Raw genomic sequence first — 15,855 nt, 5'->3', positions numbered from 1 at the left:
TTGCCCAGGTGGACCACTCTGGCTCTGACAAGGATTTAATAAAAAAGAGCAAAGTGTGATTTGATGTAGCACTGTACACATATTTGTTCCAAATGTAAAACTTTCCAGCAAGTTGCCCTTTGTGCACAGGCGGGGCCACTGTGTTAGTCAGCTTTTCTTGGTGCTTTCTCCTCCTCCGTGCTGTACAAAACTGAACAAAGATCCACAGTTTTATTGGAAAAAGTGAACATACACAACACAAAAATGAGATCAACAAATACAGTACTGTTAACGGTTATTTTTGGCATTTGTTTGCCTAATGCCATGAAAAGCACGACTTTCCAAAATCTTATTTTCTGCCTAAAGTATGAGCAAAGATAGGCGTTTCCATCTACAGTCATTTGTATTTAATGGTATGACTCAGGAAAGTTGCACTAAGACCCCCTACACAGAACAAAGCAGGCATCACTGACGGTAGACTTGACATTGATTAAGTCTGCACTGAAAAGATGAGTCACCTGTGGAGGCGGGTTGAAAAGCAGCTTGCAGATTGCATGTGTAAAAGAGGATCAGCTGAGACTTGAGCTGATGTAGCCTGGTGATCATAAGTTAACAAAGTCTGTTGTGAATCTGACTGATCTTTGATGCGACTGTATCACATCTCACTTTAATCATCTCTGATCTTCCTCACTGACAGATTCACAGTCGGGTTCCACTGTTGGTGCGCTGCCTGAAGCTTCACCGTCACTCCACCCGATACAGAGCGACGAGGGCCATGAGCGTCTCCTCACTGAAAACGAAGGAGATCCGATTAACCTGCCAGCTGATAGGAGCGGCAACCGTCCTACCCCAGAGGCACCCATCATCATCAGCCCACCTCAGACTCACAAGCCTGATGTGTATGACCTGGAGTGGAAGGCCGGGCGTGATGGAGGCAAGCCCATCAACGCCTATTTTGTTAAATACCGTAAGGTAGGGAAAAATCATTTCCTTTAGTTTTTCTGAAATATTTTGCTCATATTTTACCCTGAAAATATGAATATGAATAAAAGGCTGTTCACTTTCCTTCTAAAATATTTGCTTCAGAAATCGTCTCACTCTGACTATAAAACTGCTAGTTAAACTTTGTTGGCAGGAATCGGTTTTGCTGGAGTTGGAAAATTTGACTGCGGAGCACCTGTGTAAATCACAGCCTTTGTTAGTGATGCTGCTCAGGCTTCTAAACTAAACTGAGACTAAATGCGAAGGATTATTAACTATCACTGTCATTTTTAGTCATGCTGTTGTATGTGTCTGTGTGTCAGGTTGATGAAATGGGAAGGGCGGTGGGAAGCTGGCACACGGTCCGTGTGCCTGGCAGTGAGAAGACCCTGCGGCTGTCAGAGCTGGAGTCCTTAAGTCTCTATGAGGTGCTGATGGTGGCTCGAAATTCAGCAGGCGAGGGTCAGCCGGCCATGCTCACCTTCCGCACGGGCAAAGGTCAGCCCAGTCACTGGCTTATAATGAAGAAAACTCTCAAACACTATTTAATCAGTATCTGCTAATATTCCTGGGAATTTCTAAATGCTACAAAGATTGAGCAATAAATTAAGGGCCATGCTGCGTTAAGGAGGGTCTGGTTGTTTTTGGACATTTTGCACTAACATTGAGCAGACGCTAGAGAATACATTTATCGGAGCTGCTGATAGCAGTCTCCAGAGGACAGAAAAATGAGCAAAGCACAATGAATTTTTCATTTAGGGTTGCAAGAAGATTTACTGTAGTTTTTGCGCAATTATATTAATTTGAGGAATTTAGCTTGATATTTGTGTTTTGTGTAAGGCCAAACAAAGCGCCTTCAACTTTTGGCTTTTGGCACAGAATGAAGAAAAAATGATAAAATCTTATGCGGATCAATGAAGACAGTTATTGACATTTTATTATTATATGCAGCCATTTACTCAGTGTAATCGTAGATTATTACCTTACCTATTCACCGTTGTAAACACAATCGTAATGACCGGTGTCAGTCATCGTAGACAAGCGTGAACATGCTTTTTGTCTGTTTAGAGACAAATAAAAGAAGAATGACCGCAAGTATTCCAACACAATAACAATTGCGCTTTACCACAGCAGGGTTACAAAATATTCCCTGGTCAGAAATATGCAAAGCCAGGGATACTGCCAAAAACCACAGATATGATTATATGTTTGGGGTGGTTCATTTACAGAATAGTCCAGGACCATCAAAATGCCAACCTCTGGGCTCCTGTGCCCAGCCAAACTCTACCAGAACAAGAAGAAGAGTAACGTGCATTTTTATGTGTCTTCTGTTTACCTCTTCCTGCTTTTAGGAATCCAATTCTGGTAAATCCATAAACTTTTATACTTCCACGAAGTCTATAAAAATATACAGTCCTTTACAACCGTTACAAGTCACCAAATAGATACAAAGAACTCAAATACCCACAAACAATTTCAAAGGCCTGCTGTAAACTAAGAAATATGTTTTGAAAACTCTACACTACAAAGTTCTCACCAGTTTATTTTTAGTCAGCAGAAAATTTTATGCAATTTGCAGGTTTTATACGCCCATTTTGTTTAAAACACGTCCTAGTGTGCAATTTAAAACACAGAATTTTATGCAGCCGTAAGCATATTTTTACAAAACTGATGTTTGAAGTGTGTCCTCTGGTGGCAGTGCTGATGTTTTTCTTACCTCCAGCTTTTCTTCTTCCTCTCTCAGAGAAGAGCACCTCCCCCAACAAGAATCCCTCCAAGCCTCCCGTCATCTCCGTGCCACCCAAAGCTCCAGAGGACAAAACCCCCAACACGCACTTTGGAGTTGTCATACATGACAGAGGTTGGTGCCGACAAAATCGCAGACTGTCTGAAAGGCCCTGCGTTGTTGCTGCAGCTGCTGGACTCTGTGCAGACAATGATTGTGGGATGTTTCTGGGGAAAATTATGGGGCTTTCTGTCATGTAGCTAGTTACTGTGGAGTTCATGACCAGACTGTGTTAAACAGATCGCAGAGCTTAATGTTTAGATGTGGTCTGCTTTGTTTCTTTGTGCCTCAGAGTACAAACAGTCAGATGATAGTTGACACCCCGTAATGACTCTTTGGGAGAAAGATGCTGTGAGATTACACACGGCTTTAGGGTCAGATATGAGTGTGTGTATCTGTGTGCGTGCATTTGACTTACTCGTGTCACAAGCAGGCCCTACTTTGCTGAGACTCACATTAATCTTTTCACTAACCCTCTTTTCTTTCTGTCTTACTCGCTCCTGCCTTCTCTAACTCTGTGACTAAGGGGCCAGGCAGTAAGTATACATCCCTCTGTGGCTTCCCTGTGATGTGCGTGCTTTACCTTTTTTCTTTTCCCGTGATCACGTTTGCATGAATTCAGATGCAGTAATGACAGGTACGAGTTTAATTCCTATTTGCTTTTTTTCACCAGTCCCAGAGGCTCCCGATCGCCCGACCATCTCCATGGCGACTGAAAGTTCAGCATACGTCACCTGGATCCCGAGAGCCAATGGCGGCTCTCCGATCACAGCTTTCCGCGTGGAGTACAGACGCGGCCGCAGTGCCGAGTGGGTTGTGGCTGCAGATAACATCTCACCTCTGAAGCTGTCTGTGGAGGTTCGCAATCTGGAGCCTGGTGAGTTTACACATCGTTCACAACTTCTCTCTACAGTCCAGTGATGCGGAAAATGATTGATCTGCCCAGAGGAGACTTTCTTTTTGTAAGGAGATTTGAAAAATAGCACAATTTTTATAAATAACTTTATGCTGCCGTTCAGCTCGCAAAAACTTTACCCCATCACTGACAATGAAATCAACAATTGATAAACAGCAATTAGTTGTTGTTATTATTTCTTGGTCTATGTTGATTTGTAGTTGTCACTGGTCTGCAAAAATGCTGATGTGAAAATAAGAGAAAAAGTAATAGTGAGAATAAAATAAAATACCCAGGGATAATTATTATTAAGGGAATAAGGGAAAATAAAAGTTTTATGGTCAAAGCATTGAGGGCTTCTCAAACTTTATAAACCAGATAAAACAGATCATATCATACATCAGCAAATTTTACACATATTATAAAAAATATAAAGTTTCAACTATTAACAAGATTTCAGATGCTGTGCCATCAGCTGTTTTTTCCCCTTTCAGTTCCAATACACCAACTAACAGCATCATATGAGTGTTGCCTGCTTAAGAAATCCAACATTAGCTTTTGCTTAGCAACACTGTACTGTAACACTGCTGCTCCTGTTGTATTTCTCACTCAGGATCCACCTATAAGTTTCGGGTGGTAGCCATGAACATGTACGGTGAGAGCCCCCACAGCATTCCCTCGAAGCCGTACCAAGTGCCGCAAACAAGCCCTCCTAAGACAGACCGTCCAGTGGTTGGGCCTCATATTTCATCCACGGATGCTATCAGCGACACCCAGATCATGCTGCGCTGGACTGTGAGTAGTACATCATGGAAATAGTAGTGGCATTCAAACAAGCACATTTAGTAGGGAAAACAAAAAATTATCAGTGAGTTTTACACAAAGCTGCTGTATTTACAGTAATTGTGTCCACGCAGTATTCTAGTGCATTGACCAAAATCACCATTTAAAAGGTTTTTCAGTCGTGTTTGATTATCTGGCTACTTTTGTTTCCTTGTGGATTTCCTTTCTGTGGATACTGTGAAACAGTGATGTCACAGCCACAGATATGAAATACTGTTAAAATGGAAGCAAGAAAGTATAAAAATGAAATACTAAAGCGTTAACTTTCTAGTGGCAACTGTTAGGACTCAGCACCTTTATGGCAGTGGCTCTGTTCAGTTATTTGGGCTGGAATTTTAGAGTGAATGAGTAGAGAGCCAAAACTTTTCTTTCAGTGGTCACCGAAACTTAAGTCAGATCTGATAAAACCGGGCTTAAAAAGTCTGTTGACTTGTGCAAAATGCCATGCCATTGTGGATTTATTTACGCCTAATTACAGGGTGCCGACATGATCAGCTCCGGTTCAACCCACTGGAGCGCTGAACAATTGCTGTGGAAATTCATGTCATGTTAGCCAAGGAAAACAACGCGTGCCCTTACCTACATGTGTTCTACGATAATGAGTGGAGAATTATGCCAGCCGCAACATGGTTGATGATGTTTTCCGCTTTTACTGATGATTCCTGTTCAGGCTCCTGTAAGAGCTGTATCGCTTGTAATTGTCTCCAAAGTTAAGTGCGCATTCATCAAAATGATCTGAACAACTTCCTGTCCCTGCATAACAGTGGAAAAGTTTGGCTGATGAAGTGACTTTTCCAGGTGGCTCACCTGTGTTTGAACTGATCGTGGTTCTTTTGCAGCCAATCAGACTGTACTGATAGGAGCTCTGCTCCAACAGCAAGAAAGGGAGGCCCTGTGCCTCTGTGTTTTGATTCTTCTGTCTTCAAAGCTGTTTCTCCCTTACAACAGTTTTGGTTGCAGATGGATGTAGATAGTTCCCCACATTTACTTAACCTCAGACAGCCTCATTATTTCCTGAACTTCAGACAGACAGTGCAATCACAATCTAGCTTGCAGTCTTGTACATCTGCTGATAACAAGGCCCGCTATTAGGTGCTGGAAAATTTCCTCTCTATGTATGATAATTGCTTACCAGATTGCTGTAGTCCAACACAATCTTTTTTCCATCCCCATCCAGTATAGTCCCTCGACTAACAACAACACTCCGATCCAAGGCTTCTACATTTACTACCGGCCCACGGACAGTGACAATGACAGCGACTACAAAAGGGACGTGGTTGAAGGTAAGTGGAACTACATATTTTAACGCGTGTATGTTTTTCCACTGCATACCGAGTGAGTAACGGTGTAGAGTGTTCGTCGGCAGCTTCCCCCAGTCCTGTTGTAGACGTAAGCTCGTGCTTTACAGATAAACTTGGAAGTGTAATGGATACTGTGTCGAGAGTGGTGTGCATTTTGGCGCTTTGATTTATAGAGAGTGCACTGCTTTCTGAAATCTGTTTTTAATAAATGGTTGCCAGCTAATAGGCCGGAGATGTAATATGAGCCCGACCAGACGAGAGCAGCTCAGGTTGCTGGGTGGAATGCTAACAGTTGAGCTGGGTGCAGGAAGGGAGGGAGGGGCATCCATTTACTTTGCCCATCTCTCCAGCATCTGAGTATGTGACTTTCCACACCGCCAGGGACAAATGTCTGTTTGGTCTTTGTCCCCAGCGAGCAGCTTGTTATTACACTGAGGTTACAAATTCCAAAAATTCAGTCATTAAAGAGAAATTTTAAGATGTGGATAGCTGCGTTGCTATAACATTTAAAAATTAGTAGATTTAAACAGGAACCTCTGACCAGCTTACACTTAATGTCAGATTTTTAAGAGCTGAAAAAATGGTAATACCCATCAAAGCCCAGTGTTATAGTGTTATGGTATGCTCATAAAATTACAGTTTGGCAAATAAAGTATCAAATAAGACTGAGCACAAGATTTGGACTAAAGAAGAATTTGTCTTATTTTTTGCACTGAAATGTTGCCAGTTTCAGAAGAGTGGCAGACGAGAAAATGGCACTTGAATCAATTGTCTGGTGATTAAATTGATTTTTTTTTTCACATTTGCATGTAGCTGAGGCCAACCAACTGGTGACCATGAGGTTTAACTTGCAGTACCCAAAAAACTGACCAATTTTGAACCCAAGGCACAGTCACTGCAATCAGTCTCAGACAGGCTGGCAAAGGTTCGAAGATAACTGCCGACAATTAACAATCGATCTTATTTAGACTGTGCTGAGTTGAACATTTTGGATTTCTGTTCAATGTGATTTTCTGTGTATTTAGATGGGAACAGATTTGCAGCAGACAATAACAGATTTGGAATTTTTGCTGTTTTATCACAGTTAGTAATCATGTTAGTCACAAACAGATTGCGTGCAACTGCCAGCTTAACGCCATTCAATTGCAAACCGTTAGCAGACTGATAGCCATCTAAATGCCCTTTTATTGCTGTCTTGATGCATTGAAGTTGCTTTGAGGATGGCAACTGACTGCCTCCATCTTTGAAGCAATGATATCAAAGGCAGTTATGTAGTCTGTTCATTGCACATGGTGCAATAATGTTGGTTGTGACACTGTCTCCATCCATTGTTTTCCTTAGTGTGACTGTAATATTATCCTGGTAACGGGAAATTGCCGACAGGTTGCTGACTGATCTCTTGTCCTGTGTGACTGACGCCACAGTTGGAGAAATAAAAGGCTGATAAAATTGGACGTAGTCACCATAACATCACCTATTGACGTGTTAAGTCCCATTTTTTAGTCTTAAGCTAAAGGTTTTGGCCTTTTATTTCTTTTGAAACTACACTTGAGGGAAGGATGGGTCAGATTTAGAATACACTCATGCCAATCACAAAGGAGACCTGTCCCATGGCATACCCAGCCTTATCCTTATTTTCTAGAAGACCTTTTCTTGCAACAGTTTCTAAGTCGCTCACTGGCCTAGAGGCATTTTTGTTACGGTGATACTGACATTAAATACTGAGATTCAGTGTATGCTTCCTCTCTAAAAACGTGTTCCCACTAAAATTACCTCGGGACATAGGTAGTACATGTGCAGCGATTTATTATACTTGTTATGAAACGAAACATGACAAGTACAGCAGCTTATTTCAGCCTCATTTGTAGGAAATGTGGCATTTCCACGTTGGAGACTGTAGTTGTCTCATCTGTGATTTCAAAGCACATAGTAGTGTGATAGTGTGTAGTAGTGCAGCAGTGGCGTGAGTGTGGAGTGGGAATACTGGAGGCAAGCCAGGACAAACATGAAGCTGCCATATATGGAGCTTGTCTCGAATAAGGCAACTGTCTGGGTCCTGGTGAGACTGTCAGAGAAAGAGACAAGGTTTGGGTGTGAAGCAAAGAGAGAGGGGAAGAATATGAGCTGAGTGAGAAACCCGAAGCGAAGGACAATAGGAAGCGAAAAACTGGCTGTGAGTTTAAACAAGTTGTGTCAACACTGACTTGTAGAAGGAGTGATTTCTCAACTTTGTCCCCCTTTTTTCCTGCCTTCCCAGGTATAAAAAACTGGCACATGATTGGACATCTCCAACCTGAGACCTCCTACGATATCAAAATGCAGTGCTTTAATGACGGGGGAGAGAGTGAATACAGCAACGTCATGATCTGTGAGACCAGAGGTAAGGAAACACAACGCTGTAATGCAGAAGAAATGACTCACACTTTAACCAAACCTCTAGTTTATCAGAAGTCCAGGCATGTTTCTGCAAAGGCTGTAACTTTAATGACGGGTATGATCACCAAAATTACACAACATAAATGTACTGGGTTTTATGAGCTCAACAACAATGGCTTGCATTTTATGGTTTGGTGCTGTACCTTGTTATTTTCCTTAACGCAAATGGGTAAAAAGTTGTTCCTCATGTCCCCTTCTTCATCTCATCTGCAGCACGCCAGTCTCCAGGATCACCCAGCCAGCACCCTATTACCCCATCTGACCCCCATCCTGTGGATACCCCGAGCCCTCCTGGAGGACTGCTCTACGTGATTGTGGGCTCTGTTTTAACGGTGATGGTGTTCATCCTGGTGTCCTTTATTATCATCTGTCTGTGGAGGAATCGTCAACAGAACAACATGCACAGTGAGTTTAATATCAAAGTAGACTAGACTAAAAATCAATACTCAAACATTGCTCAGGGTATGAAAAGCAACCTTTTTCTCGTAGCATGCTCTATGTTACATGCAAGCATGCAAGAGTTAACTCACTTTTGAGAATAGCTGGCCCCAACACAGCTTGTGAAACATATTCCAAGTGTTCATTCCAAGTGCATATACAGATCCCACAGTGCCTGCAAAAGAGTTGGCCATTGTTAGATGAGCTCTTTATCAGACCCGCTGGATCTGTAAATAGCTGAAATTTTGTAGCTTAAAGATTTCGTAGACTGGGTCACTGGCTTCCACCTTTTATGCAAGTATGAGGGTCGCATATGATTCATCAGAGTTCATCAACATCTTAGTTGATCAAACAGTTGGGCACATGATACCTGTTACAATATGATATTTGAATTATGTCACCAGTGCTGAAATGCTTGTTTGGTTGCTTGTCTGGGGGGCTGTAAACATCATCAAAACTGGCAAAGCCATGCATACAACCCCAATTCCAAGAAAGCTGGGATACTCAGTAAAATATAAATAAAAGCAGTGATTTTCAGATCTTGCAAACCTATATTTAATTCACAATAGAACACAGAGAACATATGTTTAAACTGAGACATATTAGTATGTCATGAAATATATGAGCTCATCGCGAATTTGACGGCAGCAACACATCTCGAAAATGTTGGGACATGGACGACAAAAGGGTGGAAATGTTAATGTTACTAAAAAGAAACAGCTGGAAGAACATTTTGAAACTAATTGTTACTTAGCAACGGGTCAGTAATGTGATTGGGTATAAAAAGAGCATCTTTTTAGAATAGAATAGAATAGAATAGAATAATCCTTTAATTGTCCCACAAGGGGAAATTTGGTTGTAACAGCAGCCAGAAAGACACATATACAACAAACAGTACACAGGACACAGAACAGAAACATACACAATTTTTTTTTACATATTTACATCAAGGACAATGGTTACTATAAACACAGTACTGTACAGTTATTAAATTAAATAAAATTAGAAGAGGCAGATAGGCAGAGATTCGCCAAGTTGTGTCTACAATTTTGAACATTGTCAGAATAATATAAAATTATGAAGATTACGTTAAATAATCTATACTAAATAATATAATCAAAAGACTCTTGATGCCTGTGATTTTCAAGCTCACTGTATTGAAAACTAGAAATCACTACGTGTGCTCAGGAACGCTTCCAGAAATCATTGTCTTTGCCATCCACCAAAAATGCCACCATCACCAAGTGGAAAACTCTTCTGCGCTCAGACCAATCAAAGATTTTTAAATCATTTTATTTTGCTTTTATTTACTGCTTTCTTGGAATTGTAGTTTTACAGTTTTCTGTCTATTTAAGCAATATCCAGAACTATTCCAGCTGATGCCCTAAATAATTTTTCAAGCTAAACTTAATCCAGAGCTGAAACTGGTCTTGTTCCTATCTTGATTGTAGCCTCTCTTGCTGCAGAGTTTGATGCTCCCGGCTACCTGTACCAGTCACCAGAGTTGAACGGCCATGTGCTCGACTACACCACCCTGCCTGGCAACAGTCGCGTTAATGGGGGTATCCACAGTGGCTATGGACACAGTGGCCAGATGTTACCCCAAGGATGCCATCACCTTCACCACAAACTCCCGAATGGCTTGGCACTGCTCAACGGCTCTGGGAATCTGTACACACCAGGTCCCCCGCATGGCCACAACGGCACCCTGCCGCACAGCACGCGGGACTGCGAGCACTCACACCCTCACCACCATCATAACGTGAGTGCTGAGGTCGTGACGCCACAAAATACTCCAAAACTTCGGCTGAAAACTATATTTCTCGTGTTGTCCATGATGTTTTAAATTGTGGTATTTTACATGCACAGGTACAAATTCCGTTCAGTGTGGCTTAATCTGGTGTTTGTGTCTCCCTGTCAGGGTGGAGGCATGTACACAGCTCTTCCCCAAACAGAGTCTTCTGATTGTATGAGCTGTCAGAACCTCTGCAACAACAACAGGTGAGATAGCATAATCTAACTCTTAAGCAAGGTGTTTGTATGGGCTTTTGATCTATTTTACACTTGGCAGGTGAACTGAAACGGGACTTTTCTTAATGGGCTTTGTAATACCAGTTGTGTAGCCTTTTTCTTATATAGTTATGTCCCTGTACAGTTTGCTTACGTCTTCTCTTTTTTTCTCCAATGAAAATATGACATCCCCTTTTTAAGATTATTTACTTTCAATTGCAGCGATCAGTGTGGAAAATCAAATGAAATAACAAACAAACAAGTGAAAAAAATCTGGAAATGGAAATTATTGGGATTTCAAATTAACGTTGTTTACTTCAAATTGGGCCTAAAAATACAGATCGGTCATATTTCTACTAAGATATCGCTGAGAAGTGCTCAAGAGCCCCTTTTGAGATCCAAACACACACGCGGACACATTTGCCTTCCTTTTAGTCCTGTTTATGTATTTAAGGGTCCCCAGCATCACAGTTTACCCTGTGTGCACCCAGCCAGCAGACCTAACGAGTCCTGTGTTTATTTACCTCCGGCTGCTGGGAAAAGAGGGGGGTGAGGTCACAATCCAATCGTGTCCCGATTGAGGGAAGCTGAGTTTGGAAAAACAGGGACAGCTTTGCTGCGTGCAAATCTCTGCTTTTTGGAACTTCACTGAAGAGCAAAACCACAATGTGTCACAGATACTTAGAGGCTGTGTGGCCTGTAATCTCTGATGAAAACAGTTTTTGAAGCACTACGAGAGCGCTCCAGTTGTGTTAGAGCTGTCATTGTTTTGTGGACTAGTAATATTAATTCGGGGTTTTTCTGTGTCTGGTGGAAAACCTTCAGAGAGAAAGAATGAGCATGTAAAGCGCTGCTAAGAGCTGTCAGAGAGTGAACACTCAGCAACGCACGGGCATTAATGAATGTTTCCCTTCCATCTCTGTGTCTCTGACCAGATGTTACAACAAGACCAATGGCACTTTCTCCAGTGGCACGCTCCCTCTAATGCATCGCGTGGCGCCGTGCCAGCAGGACGGGCTGGAGATGGTGCCTCTGGGCCAGGTTTCATCACAGTGCCGCGGCCACGACAGCCACACGCAATCTGTGGACCAGGAGGCCAACGCGGGATACCGATCAGATGAGCACAAAGAGTCCTCGCCCTCACAGCATTCCTGCTGTCTGATCAGCAACAATGAAACCTATCTAGCAGACAACACTGGTGAGACACGTTTTTCCAGAAAAAAAAAGTTCTTTCCATGTATTTTGTCTTACATTTCCGCATCTTCTCACTGCACCTATTATGCAATTAAATTCTCAAGTTATATCCAAGCTTCTCACATGATTATAAATCATTTAATTAAATTTGCTATCAGTCGAATAATGAGGCTATAGAACAAGACGTAGGCGGGGACAATCTTGTCGCCTTAACGTTATGTAGCTGTTATGATATCCCGGTCTCATTATTTTCCTTGATCATAACTCAAGAAGTGGGTGAAAGAGTGAGTCACTATTGCAAAGTGGAAGAGTTGAAGGAACCACGTCAACTTGACCACAAAGTTTTAGACCATGTAAGAGCCGTTGCAGAGTGGGGTCGCTGAGTGCTGAGGCACTTAGAGTGTAAAAGTCACCAACAATCTGCTGACTCAATAACTGCAGAGCTCCAAAGCTTCTCTGCCCATCAGTGCAAAAAACTGTGCAGCAGAAAGTTCGTGGCATTGATTTTCATGGCCGAGTGGGTGCAATGTGAAGGTGACCCAGTACATACAGTGCTGGTAGGCTGATGTTTTCTACACATTTCCTAGTGGGAAAAAGATCCCATATCTAGCTTTTAACAAGTAAAAATATCGGCCTGTTGCTTTAAGAAATTAGCCCATTAAGTTAAAACATTTACTTCTAGATGCTCACGGTTGAGCACTGTTGCATTGCTAGTAGATTTTTATATCACTGCCAATCCTGATGTTGTATGCAGACAAACTATGCGGCGTCACCACAAATTACACTGTGGGCCTCACCAGAATCTCTGCTTGTCTTTTTTAATACAAATAGTAAACCAAAGCCTCTCGCTCTCTCTCGCTCTCTCTCGCTCTCTCTCGCTCTCTCTCGCTCTCTCGCGCTCTCTCTCTCGCTCTGTGTGCAGCTGGGGAGGAGACGGAGTGTGTGGACACGGAGGGGCCTGTGGTGCGCTGGGAGAGTCTTGGCCTGCCAGACTTGGACTGTGACGAAAAGCCTGGGTGGATCTCCAGCAGCAGCCTGGCGGGAGAGCTTATCCAGCCTGGCCCGCAGGAGGCCTGAACATAGCCCACACACAAGCACACTCTCCCACAGTTTGGAAGTTTAGAGAAAACAGACAGAGAGGCTGAACGAGAGCTGTGGAAGTATCAAGAGTGGAAAAAAGGAAGACCGGCGAGCGGTGGGATAGTCAGAGACACTGCATGTTATGGTGACGAGGACACTAAAGTGTTGATTGGACTGAGCTGAGATGAGCAATGTGGGGGAAAAAGAGGGACTACAAGAGACTGAGAGCGCAGTCAGACGGAGAGAAGCGAAAAGACACTACATCCCACTGGCGGGAAGAGTCTCATAAAAGATCAAAAACTCTTTAGATGACTTATTTATTTTTTTGTAGTAGTAAAATATTATTTCATATGAATGTATCTGTTTTAAAGAAAAAAGTTTGTCTTTTATATTATTTATGCCTTTTGAATGAGAAATACTTTTTATTTTTTGTTGTGTCGTGTTCCTATGTGTTCCACTCAAGTGTGGAGATTAGCAGTTGTCTGTGTGTAATAATTTTGTAATAATATAAAAAAAAAGATGTGGGAGAGTCAACAACAACCTTTTTCAATGTCTTTCCTGACCTCCTTCATGTGCAGCACCCAATGAATGATTGCCGTAGTGAATTTCCCCGCCTCGATCCAAACCCATCGATATTTCTGGCAGGCCTTTGATGTGGCTGTGTGATGGGCTGTTCCACTGCAGTGACCCCTGAATGGGGTGAACGCTCCCTGCACTGTTCAGATTAAGGCTGATGCGCTTTGCTTCACTGACTGTTTGATAAGTCCTCACTTTACACAAAATCCAGTTAACTTTGAGAGCTCTGTTGACCTGCTGACCGCAATCTATTAGAGTAATTGAGTAGTTACATTAAAACAGAGATGTTAAGTGTGAGCAGCCTAGATAACTTTGCAATGCATCAGTGCAAATGCTCGGCCACAAGCAGAATGTTTCTACGAACAGCAGAAATCTTAAATCCTCTCGTCAGTGTGGCATCGCTAGTTCTAAAAACAAAACGTCAACCACTTTACAAAGAAAACAGTTTTTAATGTCTTATTCTCCAGAGGGAAAATGGCCATAACAAAATCAGGGACAACACAGTGTCTGTAAAGTGAGTTATTGTGTTAGTCTGCAGAAATGTCTCAAAGATGAAAGAATGAAATGAAACTCACTGCGTGGCCAGGTATCATAAAGGGCTAAGTAGGAGAATGTAGCCAGTTTTCTTTAAACTGAAACTCTCAAGACATCACCTGACAGAGTTACCTGTGAGACACAGTCAACAGCTGGTCCGTGTGACAGGTCAGGCTAAAAGTTCGGTGTAGTTATTTGCTAGAAGTAGCAAAGATTCTAATGCTTCTCATGCTTGAAAGTGCATTATAATATTTTGTGTCACCAGTGAACTGAAGATTTAGTGGCTTTTGTCGAGTACCAGAATCTACTGCTGCAGTTTTACAATTTCTATGAGGAAAAAACCAGAGCGAGAAAAACGTGACGGACAGTGAGAAAAGCACCAAATAGAGGAAACCAGCAAATCAATTGTGAAAAGTTGCTGTGTGATGTTCCTGCTGTGCAGATAACTCATTCATAAAACACTTGTACAATATTCTTCTCAAGTTTCAGCCTGTGTTGCCCATTTTCTAAAGGCTTAAAACCTCTATTGGTTTTAAAATAATCTTCATGGTGTGTTGGCTGATTGAAGTTGATAGGCTTGCAGCAGGCGGATGACGGGGCTGGCTGTGCTTCACTGAGGTTGACTGCGGTGCAGGCTTTCCATGCTTGGTGCCTGTCTGCCTGTGATTTTTGCCAGAGTTGGCTGCCAGTCCTCAGGCCCTGGCTCGCATGGCATTTCTCCTCCCACTGATGGTATACGGGATATTCCTGGCTCCTGGATTTGCTCGCCTACTGCTGAGGCGTGGCGCGGCATCTTCCGGCTGTTATTTTTATTTTTGATGGAGGTTGTTGTGCCATTAAGGCAGCCAGAGTCCATTAAGCTGACTTGAATTGTTTCCCAAGAAGAGTCTGTAGAAGTGTTGGCAGCCCTGAAACTCTAGTTATTTAAATTTACACTGATTTGACTGTGAGAAAGAGAAAAAAGTACCTAATGGCCCCAAAAAGTTTCCTCTTAGCATTTATTTTATGTCCATACAGTGTCTATTGTTGCTGTTTGGAAAGAAAAAAGAGAACAAAACAATGGATAGGAAATGAAGCTGGAAATGAAGGAGAAATTATCCGGGGAGGGAGAGGGGATGCTGACAGAAGCAGCCTGGGATGATGAGGAAAAGATAAGGACGTGGTTGTCTCTAAATGAGCTGCTTCTCCATCTCCCACGTCTGTCAGTCGGCACTCTCTCCCAGCCCTGCCCTGCACCCTCTACCCACACAGCTACACCCCTTCATTAAGGAGCTCATGGGAACAAGAAAGCTTATTGTCCGCCCTGGAATTTTTGCCCCTTGCTGCAGAGCGGACCTGTTAACGCCAGTCTCTCTTCCCTACGCCCACCATTCTTCCTCTCTCCCCTCTTCAGCACACCCTGAATGAATGCAATTCTTATGAATCGGGCAGTGTGCTGTTAACTCGGTTGATTCAGCCACGGGCGGTTTTATCCTTGAGATGTCACAAACCACAAGTGAAGCGTGTTGTTGTTGGATGAAATCCAGCGGTGTTCCAACGGGCCCCTGCGAAGGATGAGCTCATGTGCAGAATGCTTTAAGACTAATAATCAAAGTCTCCCTCGAGGATATCTGGTCTTTATTTGCAGTCAGCCTTTGTAGCACACAAAAAGGCTGCAACGTTTTCATTTTCGTACTTTCATGCTGTTGGAGCAGCTGGCTGATTATGAGCTTACTGCACCTGTTGGATATAATTAGGGGGAAAATACTCTTAATCTTTATTTAACCTCCATTCCCTTAACTGCCCCGTTTTTCCTGGTAAAT

The 15,855-nt window shown here is 42.6% G+C and overlaps 1 protein-coding gene across 2 annotated transcripts in view; it reads left to right on the top strand.

The window, feature by feature from the left end:
* cdon (cell adhesion associated, oncogene regulated) overlaps positions 1–13,872 on the top strand; it is a 34,197-nt gene extending 20,325 nt beyond the window's left edge. The window contains exons 8-19 of one of the 2 annotated variants that reach the window (XM_085130471.1): positions 677–951; positions 1,284–1,458; positions 2,705–2,821; positions 3,420–3,623; positions 4,255–4,436; positions 5,662–5,767; positions 8,043–8,165; positions 8,435–8,626; positions 10,111–10,421; positions 10,581–10,660; positions 11,605–11,867; positions 12,786–13,872. In XM_085130471.1, the coding sequence (XP_084986597.1) occupies positions 677–951; positions 1,284–1,458; positions 2,705–2,821; positions 3,420–3,623; positions 4,255–4,436; positions 5,662–5,767; positions 8,043–8,165; positions 8,435–8,626; positions 10,111–10,421; positions 10,581–10,660; positions 11,605–11,867; positions 12,786–12,940 (2,183 nt within the window). In that variant the 3' untranslated portion in view covers positions 12,941–13,872. The remainder of the gene's footprint in view (positions 1–676; positions 952–1,283; positions 1,459–2,704; positions 2,822–3,419; positions 3,624–4,254; positions 4,437–5,661; positions 5,768–8,042; positions 8,166–8,434; positions 8,627–10,110; positions 10,422–10,580; positions 10,661–11,604; positions 11,868–12,785) is intronic. The other variant, XM_085130472.1, reaches the window with a different exon arrangement.
* The last annotated feature ends 1,983 nt before the right edge of the window (positions 13,873–15,855 follow it).

This window comes from Neolamprologus multifasciatus, chromosome 14 (assembly GCF_963576455.1).
Source record: "Neolamprologus multifasciatus chromosome 14, fNeoMul1.2, whole genome shotgun sequence".
NCBI classification, from domain to species: domain Eukaryota; kingdom Metazoa; phylum Chordata; class Actinopteri; order Cichliformes; family Cichlidae; genus Neolamprologus; species Neolamprologus multifasciatus.
The sequence above is the reverse complement of the archived record's forward strand: the minus strand, read 5'-3'. Positions and strand labels throughout refer to the sequence as shown.